Source organism: Xiphias gladius, chromosome 15 (assembly GCF_016859285.1).
Source record: "Xiphias gladius isolate SHS-SW01 ecotype Sanya breed wild chromosome 15, ASM1685928v1, whole genome shotgun sequence".
Lineage (NCBI taxonomy): Eukaryota > Metazoa > Chordata > Actinopteri > Istiophoriformes > Xiphiidae > Xiphias > Xiphias gladius.
In genome coordinates this window covers 898,600-922,999 of record NC_053414.1, presented here as the reverse complement: position 1 = coordinate 922,999, position 24,400 = coordinate 898,600, and the positions used below count along the sequence as shown (strand labels likewise).

At 40.7% G+C, this 24,400-nt stretch overlaps 3 gene segments (V, D, J or C); all 3 read left to right on the top strand.

Annotated features, from left to right (window-relative positions):
- The first annotated feature begins 552 nt into the window (after positions 1-552).
- On the top strand, positions 553-2,361 carry LOC120799711. The segment is given in 2 exon segments: positions 553-1,814; positions 1,905-2,361. Coding segments are annotated over 2 exon segments (507 nt in total).
- A 5,673-nt stretch (positions 2,362-8,034) lies between these two features.
- On the top strand, positions 8,035-19,147 carry LOC120800219. The segment is given in 3 exon segments: positions 8,035-8,113; positions 14,486-14,794; positions 18,945-19,147. Coding segments are annotated over 3 exon segments (567 nt in total).
- On the top strand, positions 10,550-11,543 carry LOC120799596. The segment is given in 2 exon segments: positions 10,550-10,955; positions 11,046-11,543. Coding segments are annotated over 2 exon segments (507 nt in total).
- Positions 19,148-24,400: the final 5,253 nt, after the last annotated feature.

The window sequence follows — 24,400 nt, the reverse complement described above, 5'->3', positions numbered from 1 at the left end:
ACTGGAGTCCACCTCAACCAATGAGATCATTTCTGTCTCCAGAGCAGAAATGCTTGAGGAACTAGAAGCTCAATCAGCTTGATGTTGAGGAGAAGGGCTGTGCAGCAGAGAGGCTGTTTATTTTTTTCATTCTACTGCAGTGGAAGAACATTGTTCATCTGTTTGGCTTCAACAACTTCAAAGACATGTTGCTTTACCTCTTTTTGATTTTATCTCACTTCATAGGTGAGTTTAGGAACAAATGAGTGTCTCATTTAACCTGATGTATTAACCTGATATCCTGTCGCCATTTTGGAAAACTTCATGGTCGGAAACGCACAATAATCTGTCTTTGTCATGAAGTTTTGTATAATCCAGTTATGATCTCAGCTACAGTTGAGTTGTTTCTGTCCACAGAGTAAAACTGTACAGTGACATTTTCCACTGTCTTCTCCTCTCAACCTCATGGACAATGTCAGTCTCATGGCTTCATTTTCTCTACTTTTTCCAGGACTAATAGCTGGAGACACAATCTCTCCTGTAAGAGATGAAGTCAGTGGAGGAGAAGGAGAATCTGTCAAACTCGGTTGTGTCTATGAGACAACCTATACTAATGTTTATCTTCACTGGTACAGACATCATTCTAACCTTCAGGCACCTCAGTTTATACTCTGGAAAGGAGCAAAATCATATGCCAGTTATGGATATATTCCTAACAATCGATACGAATCCCAAACAACAGATACATCAACTGAACTGACCATAAACAGACTAACCCTGGCAGACACAGCCCTCTACTACTGTGCTCTAGAGACACAGTGATACAAAGTGTAGAAGAGGCTGTACAAAAACCTGAACACAGATATCTGACTACTCTTCAAAGAGGAGGGAAGTGGTATTCAACCCACAGCTTCATATCAGATGGACTCTGCTAATTCCTGTTTTCTCAGAGTCACTGTGGTGACAGCTGCTAGTGAAACACCGTGGGAGGATTCACATGAGCAGCAAATCCACATCAATGAAGAACCAACTGGATGGTGCTTCAAACACGAGACACCAGGAAAACAAATAAATGGACAATGACGTCCTCACTTAATCCTCTTCATACACTGCGGGTCATTAGGCCACGATGAGCTGCTTCCATTGTTCACTGTCCTTGGCAACATGTAGAGCTACATCCCAAATACACACTAAAGCATTAACTCATAAAACTCTGAAATCATCAGTACTTTATTTTTACAGACATTGAAATCGAAGGAAAAACTCAGCAGAATCAAACTTTAACAGCTCAAGTTTTTACCAAGTTTCAACATTGGCTGATTTAAGCTTCCACAACAACTCCGCCATCTTTGTATTTGACCAACAGATACTAAACTGGCAAATCATCCTCAAGAGAAAAAACACTCTGAAAAGAACATAAAAAGTCACATGATGATCAAATATTAACCCTCAGTTTACCTGTGATCTTTCCCATAAAAGATATTAAAGGGGCCGTAGCAGGTTCACAACAATTAGTCAATCTGCGCTATTTGTAAAAGAGGAAACGTGTCACCTCAAATTTCCAATGATGACTTCATACAAGACAAGTTAAGGTAGGAAAGCAGAGCGGTACAAAACTGTGTTGAGTGTAAAGTTGTCAGTAGGGGGGGTAACAGAGGGCTGTGAATGAGCCCTGTCACTGTGATCAGGCTCCTTCTAGTCCACCAACTTAGTGTTGATGAAGACTAAACAGAGACTTCACAGCCTTCGTTATACTTGCTGTAGCTCACAGCGACTCAACACTGCAGATATGACGCCTCTGCTCATCTCAGTGCTGCTGGCTGCTATGTGCCTTGGTATGAACACAACTCAGTTTCTCTGATATCGATCCAACACTGAGACGATTCTCTGACAGCACACTGATACCGTTTGTTGGTGTTTTACAGAATGCAGAGCACAAAAAGACAACGTGCTGCAACCAAAAAGAGATGTGACTGCTACTGAAGGAGAGGCAGTAACACTTGGCTGTCTATATAACAGCAGTTCCACAAGTAATTATCTCTTCTGGTACAAACAGGATGGAAACAACAGCCCCAAGTTCATCCTGAGCCGCTTTAAACTGGATGGAGGGATCACAGCCGATGAGTTCAGGGAGAGATTTTCATCCACTCTGAATTCTACCTCAAGATCAGTTCCTCTGAAGATCCAGAAGCTTCAGCTGTCTGACTCTGCTGTGTACTACTGTGCTCTGCAGCCCACAGTGACAGGAAACACCAGAACTCTGTACAAAAACCTTTGGAGCAAAGACAACACAATACTCCACAACATCCACTAGAGGGAGTCACACACTGTTAAACTTCACTGGTTTCTTATGATCCAGTCTAGATTCTATGTACTGGTGATAAAAACAACAGAAAATGAAAAATTAAAGATAAAAAACTTGTTTCGTACGATATAAACTCTGATGATAATAATGTTGTCTGGCTTATTATTAATAACTGAGTGTAACAGTTAATACTCTGACATCTAATAGAGCTCAAATTCACCTGTGTAGGGAGAATATTTTCTGTGAGTTTCTCTCTCCTTTATCGACAATTGCCCACATGTGAAACACTTTTAATACTGAAAACAACATATTTGATATAAAAATAATCAATATATTAAAAACACTGATAATAGTAATCATATGCAACTGGGGGTCAATATATTTTATGTTATACTTCATTCCTATGTTGACAGATCACAGTGTGAGTCCACTGTCTCTATAAACTGGTTGGCATCACAGATTTGGGTTTTGATTTCTCTTAATCCCATATGAATAAAAATAGATTTCTCCGTTGTCCTTTTAGGCTGTGATATCCTGTGGTGTACCACAGGGTTAAGTCCTAGGTCCTCTTATTTTTTGTGGACATGTTGCCTTTGGATCCTTACACACTACATCAGTTTCCTTTTTCTTTTTTTGCTGACAATGTCATGATCAATCTATGTTTGTTTAAAACTGAGTAATTATGGAAGTTGGTGGATTACATGTTATGTGCTGGTGTTTAAGACCATTCTGCAATTGCATAGCTCTAGGACTAAGGTCCTTGTGATAGAAAATGAGAAAAGTAAGTGGGTTTATCATTTAAATATCACTTTTAAAGAAGAATTCAACTTAAACCCAGATTCAGCTCGAACATATTACATAGCTTACAACATATTACATGTAATGTAAACAGAAGAGCAAGGCCTCAGTCTCTTCATGACCAAAGATGGTAACACTGTACTGGACTAGTGTTGATTAATCAAGTTGAGCTGTTGGGCTCGTGGTTTCCTATTTCCTATACATATGCATGTGAATGTATGTTTGGCAAATTGGCCATTGGATGGAATATACAGCTCTGGAAAAAATTAGGAGACAAATTTTTCTGAAATCAGCATCTCTACATGTATGACAGCCAGTGTCTGTTGAATTCCAACACAAGCACATCTCATTCTACTTAATGAGGTACTGATTAGATGATCAGTACCTCAGCAACCGTAGGATGACATCAAGTGACCTACAAAAATAATGGCAAATGGCAGCTGGGGTGAAGTGCACGGCGAGAACGGTTCGAAACAGGCTCCTGGGGCAGGGCTCAAGTCGTGTAAAGCTAGAAAAAAGTCCTTCATCACTGAGAAGCAAAGAAGAGCCAAGCTGAGGTTTGCAAAAGGCCATAAGGATTGGACCATAGAGGACTGGAGTAAGGTTATCTTCTCTGATGAGTCCAATTTTCAGCTTTGCCCAACACTTGGTCGTCTAAAGGTGAGACGGAGACCTGGAGAGGCCTACAAGCCACAGTGTCTCGCACCCAATGTGAAATTTGGTGGAGGATCGGTGATGATCTGGGGGTGCTTCAGCAAGGCTGGAATCAGGCAGATGCGTCTTTGCGAAGGACGCAGGAATCAAGCCACGTACAAGGTTATCCTGGAAGAAAACTTGCCGCCTCCTGCTCTGACAATGTTCCCCAACTCTGAGGATTGGTTTTTTTCCAGCAGGACAACGCTCCATGCCACACAGCTAGGTCAATCAAGGTGTGGATGAAGGACCACCAGATCAAGACCCTGTCATGGCCAGCCCAATCTCCAAACCTGAACCCCATGAAAAACCTCTGGAATGTGATCAAGAGGAAGATGAATGGTCACAAGCCATTAAACAAAGCTGAGCTGCTTGAATTTTTGCACCAGGAGTGGCACAAAGTCACCCAACAGCAATGTGAAAGACTGGTGGAGAACATGCCAAGACGTATGAAAGCTGTGATTTGAAAATCAGGGTTATTCCACCAAATAATGATTTCTGAACTCTTCCTTAGTTAAAACATTAGTATTGCGTTGTTGAAAAATGAATATGAACTTGTTTTCTTTGCATTATTTGAGATCTCACAAAACAAACCAACAATTGGCGAAGACAGAATCCAAGAGGTGTTGTCAAGGCCAAAGCCTGTGACAAAAAAGCAGGTGCTGTCCTTTTTAGCATGTACAGGCTACTGTAGACAGTGGATCGCTGGTTATGCTAAATTGGCTCAACCACTTTCTGACATGGGGCATGCGAATGGCCTGACTGCACGTGACTCTAGCTTGGACTCCTGATGATACTGGCTCCTTTGTGAAACTGAAGGAAGCGTTGGCTTCTGCTCTGACTTTAGGCATTCCTGATATGTCAAAAGATTTTACTTTAGCAGTAGATGAAAACAATGGATTCTACAGCACTGTCTTGCTCCAGAAACACGCTGACAAGTTCGGGCCGGTACTCTCAAAGACTTTCGCCTGTTGCGAGAGGTCTTCCACCTTGTTCTAGAGCAGTGGCTGCGGCTGCAGCGGCAGTGAAGGTTTCGTCTTCCTTGGTAGCTTATAGACCGCTGACTGTCTTGGTTCCACATGCTGTAGCTGCCATCCTTTCTCACGCCAAAACAACTCATTTTACCCCCGCTTCCACTCTTCATTACTACAATATCCTGAACTTGCCACACATCACCCTGCAAAGGTGTAATGGTTTAAATCCTGCCACTCTTCTTCCAACTGAGGAAGATGGGGAACCGCATGACTGTCTGGCAGTACTCACTGAAGCAGTGACTCCCAGAAAGGATCTTTCTACCACACCCCTTTCTTAGCTGGACCTGATCTGTTATGTGGATGGATCGGCTAGAGGGGTAGATGGAACCGGAGCTGTTGGCTATGCCATTGTTATGGATCATGACGTAATGAAATCTGCAAGGCTTCCAATCCACCTTTCTGCCCAGGCAGAACTGAACTTTTTGCTTTGACAAGGGTATGTATTCTTGCAACTGGAAAATCTGCTACTATCTATACTGATAGTCGTTATGCTTTTGGGGTGGTTCATGATTTTGGGGAACCCTATGGAAAAACAGTGGATTCTTTACATCGTAGGGTACATCGATTCAGCATCATCACCTTGTCAACTACCTTCTTGAGGCCATCTTACTTCCATCTCAGGTGGCTCTGTTTAAGAGCCAAGCACATGGTAGGGGTGTAGATGCTGTCTCTAAAGGAAATGCTTTTGCTGATTCCTTTCCTAAATCTGAAGCAATTTCATCTGATTTCTTTGATCCGCACATGTCCCTCAAAGACATCAAGTCCATGGCAAACCCTGCGGAGAAGTCTGCATGGAGGAAACATGGTCGTTGTGACCCAGAAAGTGTTTGGAGGGGCCCAAGAGATAAACCTTGTTTACCCAAGCAACTTTTTCCCTACATGGCTGAGCTCTCACATGGGCTAGACCGTATTTCAAAGGGAGGTATGATTGATTTCATTGCTCAAAACTTGGATTCAATTTGGTTTGGCACGGTGGCGGAGAACTCCTGTAAGAGGTGTTTGGTGTATGCTCAACATAACACATGTAAGAAACTCAACACGACACGCTCAGCATTTCCTACACCTAGCAGCCCCTTTCAACATCTCGAGATCTATATCACTGAACTCACTCCAGCTAGAGGATATAAATATTGTCTAGTTGTCGTGGATTTGTTCTCTAAGTGGGTTGAAGCCTTTCCCTGTAAACATGCAGATGCAAAATCAACTGCTAAACATTTGCAGAATTTCATTTCAAGGTGGGGGACTCCAGAAAAATTGTCATCAGATAATGGTCCCCATTTTAATAAACAATAAAACAAACTTGTTTTTGGCAGAGAGAGCAGGTATTGATTTGAAACGACATTGCACCTACCACCCAGAGAGTGGAGGTACTGTAAATGGAGCAAATGGAGCAAATGGACTGCTGAAAAACAGGCTCACAAAGATGATGGAAGAGACGCAATTAGATTGGGTCTATGGTCTCCCCGTGGTGCTAATGTATATGAGGGGAAGACATCATTCTACCATAGGTTTGTCATCACTTGAAGTCCTAAGAGGCAGAGTTATGGCTATAGGCCAAAATCTGAAGCAGGGAGCACATACAGGTCAGATTTTTGTCGATGAAGCCATAGTAGCTTATTGAAAGCAGTTCAACCACATTGTATCTTCTATTTCTGCTCAGGTGAAGGCGGCCCTGCCATCGCCCCTGGGGAAAGGTCAGACGACCCATCCGTTCCAGCCATTGGAGTGGATATTGGTGAAGGACCTGAGGAGGCGCCATTGGCATTCCCCGCGTTGGAGAGGCCCATACCAGGTTCTGCTCACCACACCCACAGCGGTGAAAGTCAAGGAGAGAACAACTTGGATACATGCGTCCCACTGTAAGAAGGCATTGATGTAGTGAGATGGAAATGGCCAAACTGGAGTTGGTGGTGTTGGCCGTGCTGATATGCTCACTAGCACCTATGAGGGGGTTATCAATCTCCAATGTTGCCTTGGAAGAACATACTGCAGTTAATTTAGCCTTTTATTGGAACCATGCTGTTGTTATGTGTCTTTTGAGTTGTGCTAAAGCTATGATCTGTAAGCTCATTAACACTTCATTGACTGCTGTAGCAATACAATATGGTGCTAAATGTAATGACACTGATGATGAAAACTATCTCCAGCAGTTGAAACTCTACCTGGATCCAGATGCACAAAGTATATTGGTTGATGAAACCGGAGTATAACAGTGATGAAATATTTTTACTATGTATGTATTAAAGACATTTTCACTTTGTTATGTTTTGAATGTATACTGAAGTGTATTACTCTATGATTATATGCTAGGCCTTGATTATAGACTTTAAAATGCTAGTGCCTTAACTAAATATGATAAGCATGTTTATTTTTGATTGTTTTGAAATGGTTTGATGTATACCCTTAAACCCAGATTCAGCTCCAACATATTACATAGCTTACAACATATTACATGTAATGTAAACAGAAGAGCAAGGCCTCAGTCTCTTCATGACCAAAGATGGTAACACTGTACTGGACTAGTGTTGATTAATCAAGTTGAGTTGTTGGGCTCATGGTTTCCTATTTCCTATACATATGCATGTGAATGTATGTTTGGAAAAATTGACCATTGGATGGAAAGTATACGTTGATATGTACTGACCAACCAGAATGAGTTTCTTTGTTCTCTAAAACTATAACAGATTAGTTTTCCTCTCTGTTCGGGAAGACGGGTTTTTTTTTTGGCGACTTATTACCCTATTACTGATCAATAATAATCACATTAATATTCAAATCTGTCAGTGTCTGTGCTTTGTTTGAGTCTGTGTCCAGCGTGTTGACAGAATTTCCACCACACCCTTTTACTCACCCCTGATATTATTAAACCACTCGAAATTAAATGTTACTCAGCTGACTTCTGATGCTAAATTCGTAGTCTGGAAATAATAATTCATGTGGTTCATTATCAGCTGACTTAAGTTGCAGTGATGATAGAAAATAATCTGAAAAGGTGATCTATCATTTAAATAAATCCCACTACCGTCTTGTAAATCCCACTATAAAGAAATCACCAAAACCTTGAACAAAATCCTGCTACCAGTCTGTTAACCAGGAGGAAGTGTAACAGAGAGAAGTGAAAATACAGATCTAAGAGGAGACGGAGAGATTCAGGGAGGAGCTGAGCTGTTACTGACCTATAGAAGAGAGAGGAACTTCCAGATTCAGCAGAGTTCAATACACAAACCAGAAACATTACCTGTGTTCAACATGCTGTCATTGCATTATTCTGGATTTTCTCTACTGGTTCTCTCCACTCTAACAGGTATGTTAGATAATACAGCACAACAAAAGTTCATAACATCTGAATGTGAACTGTTCACTGAGACTTTTACATCATCAAGTAACAGTTATTTTTCCTTTAGGCATCAACTCTCAGGATCTGACTCCAGTCAACAATGAAGAGTTCAGTTCAGAAGGCAGCACTGTTACTCTGTCCTACACATACTCCAAACTGTCACCTGGTGATTATTTCTTCTGGTATCGACAATATCCAGGAAAACCACCAGAGTTCCTGATCTCTCACACAGAAAAAGGAAACACATTAAAGGTTCAGGTCCCTGGACTGTCTGTTAAAGTGAGTGAGGATAAAAGACAAATGGATCTGCAGATCTCCTCTGCTGCAGTGACTGACTCTGCTGTGTACTACTGTGCTCTGCAGCCCACAGTGACAGGAAACACCAGAACTCTGTACAAAAACCTTTGGAGCAAAGACAACAGAATACTCCACAACATCCACTAGAGGGAGTCACACACTGTTAAACTTCACTGGTTTCTTATGATCCAGTCTAGATTCTATGTACTGAAGAAAAAAGCAGCAGAGAAATGAAGTGTTTGCTGTATCATGAAACAATGAAACTCTGATGATAAGGAGGTTTTGTGAGATGATAACTCAGTGGATGAGGCAGCATTTATAGAAACAAGAACAGAGACATTATTTAAATACCTGGTACCTACTGGGTACAGTACTGGGTAATAAAACTTTCTTCATATCGTATAAATGAAGATCAAAAAGAGAACAGTCGCCTCTTGACATTACATGACACAGATTATATTCCTACATTGTAGTTTCACTCATTAACAATCATTAGTGCAGTGTGTAGGCGATAATATAATATGAGAGGGGAGCTCGGTTACAGCCACAACACAGGGATTTATTTTCATGTCTTCTACTTCACTGTACGATGTGGAATGAGGAAAAGTCAAGAGAGCTGCTCTGGATGCTGAAATAACCTGTCTGAACTGAACTTTGGGAGGAAGAGAATCTCTAAAAAGGTTTATCTCTGGCCCCGCCCACTGGAGTCCACCTCAACCAATGAGATCATTTCTGTCTCCAGAGCAGAAATGTTTGAGGAACTAGAAGCTCAATCAGCTTGATGTTGAGGAGAAGGGCTGTGCAGCAGAGAGGCTGTTTAGTTTTTTCATTCTACTGCAGTGGAAGAACATTGTTCATCTGTTTGGCTTCAACAACTCCAAAGACATGTTGCTTTACCTCTTTTTGATTTTATCTCACTTCATAGGTGAGTTTAGGAACAAATGAGTGTCTCATTTAACCTGATGTATTAACCTGATATCCTGTCGCCATTTTAGAAAACTTCATGGTCGGAAACGCACAATAATCTGTCTTTGTCATGAAGTTTTGTATAATCCAGTTATGATCTCAGCTACAGTTGAGTTGTTTCTGTCCACAGAGTAAAACTGTACAGTGACATTTTCCACTGTCTTCTCCTCTCAGCCTCATGGACAATGTCAGTCTCATGGCTTCATTTTCTCTACTTTTTCCAGGACTAATAGCTGGAGACACAATCTCTCCTGAATCAAATGAAGTCAGTGGAAGAGAAGGAGAATCTGTCAGACTCAGATGTGTCTATGAGACAACCAGTAGTGATGTTTATCTTAACTGGTACAGACATCATTCTGACCTTCAGGCACCTCAGTTTATACTCTGGAAAAGAGCAAAATCAGCGAGAGATGAGGAATATATTCCTAACAATCGTCTGAATCCCAAACAACAGATACATCAACTGAACTGACCATAAACAGACTAACCCTGGCAGACACAGCCCTCTACTACTGTGCTCTAGAGACACAGTGATACAAAGTGTAGAAGAGGCTGTACAAAAACCTGAACACAGATATCTGACTACTCTTCAAAGAGGAGGGAAGTGGTATTCAACCCACAGCTTCATATCAGATGGACTCTGCTAATTCCTGTTTTCTCAGAGTCACTGTGGTGACAGCTGCTAGTGAAACACTGTGGTAGGATTCACATGAGCAGCAAATCCACATCAATGAAGAACCAACTGGATGGTGCTTCAAACACGAGACACCAGGAAAACAAATAAATGGACAATGACGTCCTCACTTAATCCTCTTCATACACTGCGGGTCATTAGGCCACGATGAGCTGCTTCCATTGTTCACTGTCCTTGGCAACATGTAGAGCTACATCCCAAATACACACTAAAGCATTAACTCATAAAACTCTGAAATCATCAGTAGTTTATATTTACAGACATTGAAATCGAAGGAAAAACTCAGCAGAATCAAACTTTAACAGCTCAAGTTTTTACCAAGTTTCAACATTGGCTGATTTAAGCTTCCACGACAACTCCGCCATCTTAGTATTTGACCAACAGATACTAAACTGGCAAATCATCCTCAAGACAAAAACACTCTGAAAAGAACATAAAAAGTCACATGATGATCAAATATTAACCCTCAGTTTACCTGTGATCTTTCTGATAAAAGATATTAAAGGGGCCGTAGCAGGTTCACAACAATTAGTCAATCTGCGCTATTTGTAAAAGAGGAAACGTGTCACCTCAAATTTCCAATGATGACTTCATACAAGACAAGTTAAGGTAGGAAAGCAGAGCGGTACAAAACTGTGTTGAGTGTAAAGTTGTCAGTAGGGGGGGTAACAGAGGGCTGTGAATGAGCCCTGTCACTGTGATCAGGCTCCTTCTAGTCCACCAACTTAGTGTTGATGAAGACTAAACAGAGACTTCACAGCCTTCGTTATACTTGCTGTAGCTCACAGCGACTCAACACTGCAGATATGACGCCTCTGCTCATCTCAGTGCTGCTGGCTGCTATGTGCCTTGGTATGAACACAACTCAGTTTCTCTGATATCGATCCAACACTGAGACGATTCTCTGACAGCACACTGATACCGTTTGTTGGTGTTTTACAGAATGCAGAGCACAAAAAGACAACGTGCTGCAACCAAAAAGAGATGTGACTGCTACTGAAGGAGAGGCAGTAACACTTGACTGTCTATATAACAGCAGTTCCGCGAGTAATTATCTCTTCTGGTACAAACAGGATGGAAACAACAGCCCCAAGTTCATCCTGAGCCGCATTAATCTGGATGAAGGGATCACAGCCGATGAGTTCAGGGAGAGATTTTCATCCACTCTGAATTCCACCTCAAGATCAGGTCCTCTGAAGATCCAGAGGCTTCAGGTGACTGACTCTGCTGTGTACTACTGTGCTCTGCAGCCCACAGTGACAGGAAACACCAGAACTCTGTACAAAAACCTTTGGAGCAAAGACAACAGAATACTCCACAACCTCCACTAGAGGGAGTCACACACTGTTAAACTTCAGTGGTTTCTTATGATCCAGTCTAGATTCTATGTACTGGTGATAAAAACAACAGAAAATGAAGAATTAAAGATAAAAAATTTGTTTCATACGATATAAACTCTGATGATAATAATGTTTTGTAGCTTATTATTAATAACTGAGTGTAACAGTTAATACTCTGACATCTAATAGAGCTCAAATTCATCTGTGTAGGGAGAATATTTTTGTGAATTTCTAACATATTCACAACTGCGTAAATGAAAAACAATTTTAAATATGAATAAACAATTGAAAAATACTAATATTTGACAATTGAAATAATCATATTTAGGTCATCTTTATATGTGTACGGTCACATTAAATATTTCCTAGATCAAAGCTGCTGATAGATCACATCAGCAGCTTCCTCTTGTTTTGATGGATTTAACAAGTCCTCAAGCCAAAGCGACAATATAGGTTTTTGGTCCCCTTTTGAACCATAGCAGCGTCTCATTAAAGAGTGTTCCTGCAGCGGCAGGTGTACCGCACCTTTGTCATCATGGTCACAATAATAACCACGCAGTTAAGATTGTGGACCCATCCTTACACCTAAACCTCTTCCCTATGTGGACTTTGTCACTCTTTATGCAGCGTCAGCTGACTTCCTCTTCTGCTCCAATTATAATTAGTACCACCACAAGAGGTCGCCTATCGATAAAACACAACTATAGGTCATAATAAGCTGCTGCACAGACGACTTATATGGTTGTTTTTTATGGGAGGATTGTGTCAATGGATTTTATTCTCATCTTTCTAAAAGAAGTTTCTCTGTTATTTTCTCAGGATGTGATTTCTTGTGGGGTACCACAGGGTACAATCCTGGGTCCTCTCATTTTCTATTAACATGATTCCTTTGCATCATATTATTTTTAAAAACATCAGGAAACACCAGAACTCTGTACAAAAACCTTTGGAGCAAAGACAACAGAATACTCAACAACATCCACTAGAGGGAGTCACACACTGTTAAACTTCACTGGTTTCTTATGATTCAGTCTAGATTCTTTGCACTTGGTGATTAAACAGAAGAAGCTTTTGAAACTTTTTGACTCTTCAGACAGTTGTTTCTCTACAGATTCATTCAGGTGAAGTTTCTGCAGATCCCCCCTTCCTCCAGAAAATGAAGAATTAAAGACAAAGGCTTAGAATGGGGGAAAGTTTTGTTTCATACGACACAAACTCTAACAGACTGAGGTTTTGTGGGATATTATACATTTAATCAATGAGTCATCATAACTAAGTGTAACAGCAGATCCTCTGACTTGTAACGAACCTCAGATTCATTTTTTTAGGTTTATTTCTTTGTGATACTGCCCAACTGAACAAATATGATTAAAACAACAATTAAACTCAAACAATGAAAACAATATAGTTGAGTAAAATTCTTTTAATATCTAAACAATGTGGTTACCATACATAATAGTGTGCCGAATTTACTGTTAGACTTTCTATTTGTATCACTATCTATTGTAAATGTATGTATGTAAAGGTAAGAAAAAACCATCAGTAGTTAATTTGTGTTAAGATATTGGCTTTTTATTACCTGAATAAATTATGTAGTTTGATCAATATCAATATTAGAGCAGTAAAAACACACCATTTGTTGGAGCTGTGAGTAAAGACAGGAAAAGAGTTCCAGAGGAATAAAAGTGACAGCGTTAAAGAAAAGTAGCAAACTTTAACAATAAAAAACAGATTCACATGTTTACATGTTCAAGCTCCATGTTATGAACTTTTTTGGATAAAAGTATCAGCTGAATAAAGATGTTTCTGGGGATCAAAGTGCAACAATGAATTTTTGGAACCAGTAGAAAGACGCTGAAAATTGTAAATCGGAGAAAAATTGTAATCCTATATAGATGTTTCACAATGAACTGTTGTGCACTGGAAATACAGCCATCATTTCTTCCTCCATGACAGTGGATTACATTTTTTTCACACTAATGAAACACAATGTTATGGATTTCCAAGGACTTAAATGTACATGTAATCTATCTGCTGCCATGCAAACCTATTGACTTGGAATCACATCCCATGGTTAAAGTTTTCACTTTTATCAGTGAGTAAAAGATTAAGACCAATTAGCTCCCTTTTGTTGAGCTATGAGTTCATGAAGAAACAGATTTAGAGAGGAACCAAACTATGACTAATGCAGGAAGAGACAAACTGTTTCTGTGTTAATACAAAACAGATGTTCAAGCTTCTCAGGAGCTGTTCTGGATAAGAATGTCAGCTGAATACCTGAAAATCGTTGTGGAATTTGTGGTTGTTTGAAGCAATAATATGTAAAATCAACTGATCCTTCTCAGTTTGAACTCCACAAGTGACAGATCACACAATTTGAATCAAGCTTCTTCATAAACTGGTTGGAGCTTCACAGCTTCACATCTTGATTGATTTAATTTCTCCCCTTTGGTATAAGAGTTTCTCTGTCCGCTCTGGTTGTAACGTCTGGTGGTGTACCACAAGGTTCAGTCCTAGATCCTCTCATTTTCTATTTGATGCTACTGTTGGGTGAAATTTCTCATAAAACATAAACATTATATTAAATATTTGTACCTTCCATTAAGAACCTGTTATGTTGGCAGCAGGACTTTTAGCCTCTTTATGAAAAGGTGAGAGCTGGTGTTGCCGAACTTCTCTCAGCTGAGTGAATCAGAATCTGACATCCTTTTTACAGCTGAAACAACCTGCTGCGACCAGTCTGTTAACAGGAAAATAAAGATCTATGAGAGACATGAAGATTCAGGGAGGAGCTGAGCTGTTACTGACCTATAGAAGAGAGAGGAACTTCCATATTCAGCAGAGTTCAATACACAAACCAGAAACATTACCTGTATTCAACATGCTGTCACTGCATTATTCTGGAATCTCTCTACTGTTTTTCTCCACTCTAACAGGTATGTTAGATTATGCAGCACAACAAAAGTTTATTCCATCAACATCTGAATGTGAACTGTTCACTGAGACTTTTACATCATCAAATAACAGTTATTTTTCCTTCAGGCATCAACTGTCAGGATCTGACTCCAGTCAACAATGAAGAGTTCAGTTCAGAAGGCAGCACTGTTACTCTGTCCTACACATACTCCAAAGAAGCAACTGCCAGTGATTATTTCTTCTGGTATCGACAATATCCAGGAAAACCACCAGAGTTCCTCATCTCTGACTCTAGTTCAGGAACAGGAGTGAACAATCCAGTCCCTGGACTGAAGAGTAAAGTGGAGAAAAACCAAATCAACATGACCATTTCCTCTGCTAAAATGACTGACTCTGCTGTGTACTACTGTGCTGTGAGGCCCACAGTGACAGGAAACACCAGAACTCTGTACAAAAACCTTTGGAGCAAAGACAACAGAATACTCCACAACATCCACTAGAGGGAGTCACACACTGTTAAACTTCACTGGTTTCTTATGATCCAGTCTAGATTCTATGTACTGGTGATAAAAACAACAGAAAATGAAGAATTAAAGATAAAAAACTTGTTTCATACGATATAAACTCTGATGATAATAATGTTTTGTGGCTTATTATTAATAACTGAGTGTAACAGTTAATACTCTGACATCTAATAGAGCTCAAATTCACCTGTGTAGGGAGAATATTTTCTGTGAGTTTCTCTCCCCTTTATCGACAATTGCCCACATGTGAAACACTTTTAATACTGAAAACAACATATTTGATATAAAAATAATCAATATATCAAAAACACTGATAACAGTAATCATATGCAACTGGGGGTCAATATATTTTATGTTATACTTCATCCCTATGTTGACAGATCACAGTGTGAGTCCACTGTCTCTATAAACTGGTTGGCTTCACAGATTTGGGTTTTGATTTCTCTTAATCGCATATGAATAAAAATAGATTTCTCCGTTGTCCTTTTAGGCTGTGATATCCTGTGGTGTACCACAGGGTTAAGTCCTAGGTCCTCTTATTTTTTATGGACATGTTGCCTTTGGATCCTTACACACTACATCAGTTTCCTTTTTCTTTTTTTGCTGACAATGTCATGATCAATCTATGTTTGTTTAAAACTGAGTAATTATGGAAGTTGGTGGATTACATGTTATGTGCTGGTGTTTAAGACCATTCTGCAATTGCATAGCTCTAGGACTAAGGTCCTTGTGATAGAAAATGAGAAAAGTAAGTGGGTTTATCATTTAAATATCACTTTTAAAGAAGAATTCAACTTAAACCCAGATTCAGCTCCAACATATTACATAGCTTACAACATATTACATGTAATGTAAACAGAAGAGCAAGGCCTCAGTCTCTTCATGACCAAAGATGGTAACACTGTACTGGACTAGTGTTGATTAATCAAGTTGAGCTGTTGGGCTCGTGGTTTCCTATTTCCTATACATATGCATGTGAATGTATGTTTGGCAAATTGGCCATTGGATGGAATATACAGCTCTGGAAAAAATTAGGAGACAAATTTTTCTGAAATCAGCATCTCTACATGTATGACAGCCAGTGTCTGTTGAATTCCAACACAAGCACATCTCATTCTACTTAATGAGGTACTGATTAGGTGATCAGTACCTCAGCAACCGTAGGATGACATCAAGTGACCTACAAAAATAATGGCAAATGGCAGCTGGGGTGAAGTGCACGGCGAGAACGGTTCGAAACAGGCTCCTGGGGCAGGGCTCAAGTCGTGTAAAGCTAGAAAAAAGTCCTTCATCACTGAGAAGCAAAGAAGAGCCAAGCTGAGGTTTGCAAAAGGCCATAAGGATTGGACCATAGAGGACTGGAGTAAGGTTATCTTCTCTGATGAGTCCAATTTTCAGCTTTGCCCAACACTTGGTCGTCTAAAGGTGAGACGGAGACCTGGAGAGGCCTACAAGCCACAGTGTCTCGCACCCAATGTGAAATTTGGTGGAGGATCGGTGATGATCTGGGGGTGCTTCAGCAAGGCTGGAATCAGGCAGATGCGTCTTTGCGAAGGACGCAGGAATCAAGCCACGTACAAGGTTATCCTGGAAGAAAACTTGCCGCCTCCTGCTCTGACAATGTTCCCCAACTCTGAGGATTGGTTTTTTTCCAGCAGGACAACGCTCCATGCCACACAGCTAGGTCAATCAAGGTGTGGATGAAGGACCACCAGATCAAGACCCTGTCATGGCCAGCCCAATCTCCAAACCTGAACCCCATGAAAAACCTCTGGAATGTGATCAAGAGGAAGATGAATGGTCACAAGCCATTAAACAAAGCTGAGCTGCTTGAATTTTTGCACCAGGAGTGGCACAAAGTCACCCAACAGCAATGTGAAAGACTGGTGGAGAACATGCCAAGACGTATGAAAGCTGTGATTTGAAAATCAGGGTTATTCCACCAAATAATGATTTCTGAACTCTTCCTTAGTTAAAACATTAGTATTGCGTTGTTGAAAAATGAATATGAACTTGTTTTCTTTGCATTATTTGAGATCTCACAAAACAAACCAACAATTGGCGAAGACAGAATCCAAGAGGTGTTGTCAAGGCCAAAACCTGTGACAAAAAAGCAGGTGCGGTCCTATTTAGCATGTACAGGCTACTGTAGACAGTGGATCGCTGGTTATGCTAAATTGGCTCAACCACTTTCTGACATGGGGCATGCGAATGGCCTGACTGCACGTGACTCTAGCTTGGACTCCTGATGATACTGGCTCCTTTGTGAAACTGAAGGAAGCGTTGGCTTCTGCTCTGACTTTAGGCATTCCTGATATGTCAAAAGATTTTACTTTAGCAGTAGATGAAAACAATGGATTCTACAGCACTGTCTTGCTCCAGAAACACGCTGACAAGTTCGGGCCGGTAGCTTACTACTCTCAAAGACTTTCGCCTGTTGCGAGAGGTCTTCCACCTTGTTCTAGAGCAGTGGCTGCGGCTGCAGCGGCAGTGAAGGTTTCGTCTTCCTTGGTAGCTTATAGACCGCTGACTGTCTTGGTTCCACATGCTGTAGCTGCCATCCTTTTGCACGCCAAAACAACTCATTTTACCCCCGCTTCCACTCTTCATTACTACAATATCCTGAACTTGCCACACATCACCCTGCAAAGGTGTAATGGTTTGAATCCTGCCACTCTTCTTCCAACTGAGGAAGATGGGGAACCGCATGACTGTCTGGCAGTACTCACTGAAGCAGTGACTCCCAGAAAGGATCTTTCTACCACACCCCTTTCTTAGCTGGACCCGATCTGTTATGTGGATGGATCGACTAGAGGGGTAGATGGAACCGGAGCTGTTGGCTATGCCATTGTTATGGATCATGACGTAATGAAATCTGCGAGGCTTCCAATCCACCTTTCTGCCCAGGCAGAACTGAACTTTTTGCTTTGACAAGGGTATGTATTCTTGCAACTGGAAAATCTGCTACTATCTATACTGATAGTCGTTATGCTTTTGGGGTGGTTCATGATTTTGGGGAACCCTATGGAAAAACAGTGGATTCTTTACATCGTAGGGTACATCGATTCAGCATCATCACCTTGTCAACTACCTTCTTGAGGCCATCTTACTTCCATCTCAGGTGGCTCTGTTTAAGAGCCAGGCACATGGTAGGGGTGTAGATGCTGTCTCTAAAGGAAATGCTTTTGCTGATTCCTTTCCTAAATCTGAAGCAATTTCATCTGATTTCTTTGATCCGCACATGTCCCTCAAAGACATCAAGTCCATGGCAAACCCTGCGGAGAAGTCTGCATGGAGGAAACATGGTCGTTGTGACCCAGAAAGTGTTTGGAGGGGCCCAAGAGATAAACCTTGTTTACCCAAGCAACTTTTTCCCTACATGGCTGAGCTCGCACATGGGCTAGACCGTATTTCAAAGGGAGGTATGATTGATTTCATTGCTCAAAACTTGGATTCAATTTGGTTTGGCACGGTGGCGGAGAACTCCTGTAAGAGGTGTTTGGTGTATGCTCAACATAACACATGTAAGAAACTCAACACGACACGCTCAGCATTTCCTACACCTAGCAGCCCCTTTCAACATCTCAAGATCTATTTCACTAAACTCACTCCAGCTAGAGGATATAAATATTGTCTAGTTGTCATGGATTTGTCCTCTAAGTGGGTTGAAGCCTTTCCCTGTAAACATGCAGATGCAAAATCAACTGCTAAACATTTGCTACAGAATTTCATTTCAAGGACATTGCACCTACCACCCAGAGAGTGGAGGTACTGTAAATGGAGCAAATGGAGCAAATGGACTGCTGAAAAACAGGCTCACAAAGATGATGGAAGAGACGCAATTAGATTGGGTCTATGGTCTCCCCGTGGTGCTAATGTATATGAGGGGAAGACATCATTCTACCATAGGTTTGTCATCACATGAAGTCCTAAGAGGCAGAGTTATGGCTATAGGCCAAAATCTGAAGCAGGGAGCACATACAGGTCAGATTTTTGTCGATGAAGCCATAGTAGCTTATTGAAAGCAGTTCAACCACATTGTATCTTCTATTTCTGCTCAGGTGAAGGCGGCCCTGCCATCGCCCCTGGGGAAAGGTCAGACGACCCATCCGTTCCAGCCATTGGACTGGATATTGGTGAAGGACCTGAGGAGGCGCCATTGGCATTCCCCGCGTTGGAGAGGCCCATACCAGGTTCTGCTCACCACACCCACAGCGGTGAAAGTCAAGGAGAGAACAACTTGGATACATGCGTCCCACTGTAAGAAGGCATTGATGTAGTGAGATGGAAATGGCCAAACTGGAGTTGGTGGTGTTGGCCGTGCTGATATGCTCACTAGCACCTATGAGGGGGTTATCAATCTCCAATGTTGCCTTGGAAAAACATACTGCAGTTAATTTAGCCTTTTATTGGAACCATGCTGTTGTTATGTGTCTTTTGAGTTGTGCTAAAGCTATGATCTGTAAGCTCATTAACACTTCATTGACTGCTGTAGCAATACAATATGGTGATAAATGTAAGGACACTGATGATGAAAACTATCTCCAGCAGTTGAAACTCTACCTGGATCCAGATGCACAAAGTATATTGGTTGATGAAACCGGAGTATAACAGTGATGAAATGTTTTTACTATGTATGTATTAAAGACATTTTCACTTTGTTATGTTTTGAATGTATACTGAAGTGTATTACTCTATGATTATATGCTAGGCCTTGATTATAGACTTTAAAATGCTAGTGCCTTAATTAAATATGATAAGCATGTTTATTTTTGATTGTTTTGAAATGGTTTGATGTATACCCTTAAACCCAGATTCAGCTCCAACATATTACATAGCTTACAACATATTACATGTAATGTAAACAGAAGAGCAAGGCCTCAGTCTCTTCATGACCAAAGATGGTAACACTGTACTGGACTAGTGTTGATTAATCAAGTTGAGTTGTTGGGCTCGTGGTTTCCTATTTCCTATACATATGCATGTGAATGTATGTTTGGAAAAATTGACCATTGGATGGAAAGTATACGTTGATATGTACTGACCAACCAGAATGAGTTTCTTTGTTCTGTAGAAAACTATAACAGATTAGTTTTCCTCTCTGTTCGGGAAGACAGGGTTGTTTTTTTTTGGCAACTTGTGTAAGTTGCTGTCTCCTATTACTGATCAATAATAATTCCATTAATATTCAAATCTGTCAGTGTCTGTGCTTTGTTTGAGTCTGTGTCCAGAGTGTTGACAGAATTTCCACCACATCCTTTTACTCACCCCTGAGATTATTAAACCACTCGAAATTAAATGTTACTCAGCTGACTTCTGATGCTAAACTCGTGGTCTGGAAATAATAATTCATGTGGTTCATTATCAGCTGACTTAAGTTGCAGTGATGATAGAAAATAATCTGAAAAGGTGATCTATCATTTAAATAAATCCCACTACCGTCTTGTAAATCCCACTATAAAGAAATCACCAAAACCTTGAACAAAATGCTGCTACCAGTCTGTTAACCAGGAGGAAGTGTAACAGAGAGAAGTGAAAATACAGATCTAAGAGGAGACGGAGAGATTCAGGGAGGAGCTGAGCTGTTACTGACCTATAGAAGAGAGAGGAACTTCCAGATTCAGCAGAGTTCAATACACAAACCAGAAACATTACCTGTGTTCAACATGCTGTCATTGCATTATTCTGGATTTTCTCTACTGTTTCTCTCCACTCTAACAGGTATGTTAGATTATGCAACACAACAAAAGTTTATTCCATCAACATCTGAATGTGAACTGTTCACTGAGACTTTTACATCATCAAGTAACAGTTATTTTTTCCTTCAGGCATCAACTGTCAGGATCTGACTCCAGTCAACAATGAAGAGTTCAGTTCAGAAGGCAGCACTGTTACTCTGTCCTACACATACTCCAAAGCTGCTGCTGATTACTTCTTCTGGTATCGACAATATCCAGGAAAACCACCAGAGTTCCTCATCTCTCACACAGAAAAAGGAAACACATTAAAGGTTCAGGTCCCTGGACTGTCTGTTAAAGTGAGTGAGGATAAAAGACAAATGGATCTGCAGATCTCCTCCTCTGCAGTGACTGACTCTGCTGTGTACTACTGTGCTTTGAGGCCCACAGTGACAGGAAACACCAGAACTCTGTACAAAAACCTTTGGAGCAAAGACAACAGAATACTCCACAACATCCACTAGAGGGAGTCACACACTGTTAAACTTCACTGGTTTCTTATGATCCAGTCTAGATTCTATGTACTGAAGAAAAAAGCAGCAGAGAAATGAAGTGTTTGCTGTATCATGAAACAATGAAACTCTGATGATAAGGAGGTTTTGTGAGATGATAACTCAGTGGATGAGGCAGCATTTATAGAAACAAGAACAGAGACATTATTTAAATACCTGGTACCTACTGGGTACAGTACTGGGTAATAAAACTTTCTTCATATCGTATAAATGAAGATCAAAAAGAGAACAGTCGCCTCTTGACATTACATGACAGATTATATTCTTACATTGTAGTTTCACTCATTCACAATCATTAGTACACAGGGATTTATTTTCATGTCTTCTACTTCACTGTACGATGTGGAATGAGGAAAAGTCAAGAGAGCTGCTCTGGATGCTGAAATAACCTGTCTGAACTGAACTTTGGGAGGAAGAGAATCTCTAAAAAGGTTTATCTCTGGCCCCGCCCACTGGAGTCCACCTCAACCAATGAGATCATTTCTGTCTCCAGAGCAGAAATGTTTGAGGAACTAGAAGCTCAATCAGCTTGATGTTGAGGAGAAGGGCTGTGCAGCAGAGAGGCTGTTTAGTTTTTTCATTCTACTGCAGTGGAAGAACATTGTTCATCTGTTTGGCTTCAACAACTCCAAAGACATGTTGCTTTACCTCTTTTTGATTTTATCTCACTTCATAGGTGAGTTTAGGAAAAAATGAGTGTCTCATTTAACCTGATGTATTAACCTGATATCCTGTCGCCATTTTACAAAACTTGATGGTCGGAAACGCACCATAATCTGTCTTTGTCATTAAGTTTTGTATAATCCAGTTACGATCTCAGCTACAGTTGAGTTGTTTCTGTCCACAGAGTAAAACTGTACAGTGACATTTTCCACTGTCTTCTCCTCTCAGCCTCATGGACAATGTCAGTCTCATGGCTTCATTTTCTCTACTTTTTCCAGGACTAATAGCTGGAGACACAATCTCTCCTGAAGAAGATGAAGTCAGTGGAGGAGAAGGAGAATCTGTCAAACTCAGTTGTGTCTATGAGACAACCAGTAGTGATGTTATTCTTTTCTGGTACAGACATCATTCTGACCTTCAGGCACCTCAGTTTATACTCTGGAAAGGAGCAAAATCAGGGAGAGATGAGGAATATATTCCTAACAATCGATACGAATCCCAAACAACAGATACATCAACTGAACTGACCATAAACAGACTAACCCTGGCAGACACAGCCCTCTACTACTGTGCTCTAGAGACACAGTGATACAAAGTGTAGAAGAGGCTGTACAAAAACCTGAACACAGATATCTGACTACTCTTCAAAGAGGAGGGAAGTGGTATTCAACCCACAGCTTCATATCAGATGGACTCTGCTAATTGCTGTTTTCTCAGAGTCACTGTGGTGACAGCTGCTAGTGAAACACTGTGGGAGGATTCACATGAGCAGCAAATCCACATCAATGAAGAACCAACTGGATGGTGCTTCAAACACGAGACACCAGGAAAAACAACAAGAAAATAAACAAATAAATAACTTCAGATTGACAACACTGAGAAATCAACTCTGGATTTATGATCGTTTATATGTTCAGGCATGAAAATCCAGAGCAAACACGCAGCAGAACCACAGTTCATCAGCTGAAGAGTAAAAGTGGCAGAATTTAAACAAATAGCAGCTTTCACAAAAACTCCACCGTCTTTTCTGTCGACCTGACGCTGCTGTCGAAAATGACAAGTTCCAGATTTCCCCTTTTAATCAAAGTACAGTCTTTCATTTCTGATCCAAAAGAAAAAAACTCAAATATGAAAAGTCTGATTGTGTCTGAATACTCAGTCTTTTCACTTCATGTGGTATTTTTACGTTGAGAAAAAAAACAAGGGGCAGTGGCAGGTTCAGAATCATCAGCACCTTTAATATTTTAGGTAAACGTTCCAGCTGTAAAACAGGACACGTGTCAGCTCAATCGACAGCGGCGACTACACTAAAGTTGTGGGGCCACTGTCTGAAGGAAAACACGGGTTCAAGACACTAAGAGCAGGTTTTGAAATTGTGCCTCTTCGCTGCCCCCAGTGGTAGTAAACATGCGAGGGACACTGAGATGAAAACACTGGCAGCAACAAAACAGGTCTTGGCTTTTTTCTGAAACTGGACGAAGGCACAAGTCCGATCTCCTGGCACACCTGGGTGAGACCAGCTATTTTTTACTGTGTTGGAGACCAGTGGAGGAAGCACAAACCTGGTGCAGTGCAGTGCTTTGAGAAGAGGTTGGAAGAAAGACTCATTCCAGTGTTTGTATGAGCAACACAGACTCAACAGGTGACCTGTCTTCTGCAAATTCCCTGATTGAAATCAGTGAAATATTGACAACACCACTGGTAAAACCCTGTGTTTGCATGAAGAAGTCGTCTGAGCCGGGGGAAATGTAGACGCGGTTTTAGACCAAAATGAGAACCAAAGTTGTTCTGCGCCGCCCGATCAACATAAACACGACATGAGCTGCACCACTGCACCAACCTCAGAACAAGTGGATTGGTTTTCAACCAGGACGTTACCAGGAATATTCACTAATGAAGTACTGCTAATGGAAAATTACATTGGGAGTGCATTGGAGAGACTGCTGGATTGGTATACCATAATAGACTAAACCAGCTTTTTTTTAAAAATCAGACTCCACAGGTATTAATTACAGCCCCAAATACATGATGGGTTCGTCCAGCAATAATGAAGGAGCCTCACAGAAAACAATGGGGACACAGTTGATCTGAAGACCTCACACTAACGAGATTTAGTGGGAAAAACTTTTTTGAAATAAAGTTCATGTAACAAGATACACTAGACAGGATAGTTTAACACGAAAACCTTGTAGAACAACATCTGTAGAAAACGTAAAACCAACTGGTCAAATGGTTCAGGAATTTTGAAGGGAGTCACACACTGTTAAACTTCAATGGTTTCTTATGATCCAGTCGAGATTCACTTTACTCTCAGGCAGGATCGTGATGAAAAGCTTTAGAAATGGAGCCACTGCTTTGGTAACCATGCCGACACACTTAAATTCTGGTTCAAATGTTATATGTTTAAAATTTTTAAGAAGACAAGCCAAAATTAAAAGTAAGGAGTCCTTTAATAAATAACAGTTGAATGCAGAGAAAAATATCTTTGATGTGATGTTTTTCAAAGGAGGTCGTCTCATTTAAGAATAAAACTAAAAATATACCTTAAGTGTGTAACTAGGTAATGACTTGGAAGATATTAGTAGCAGATCTGAAGTGTTTTCA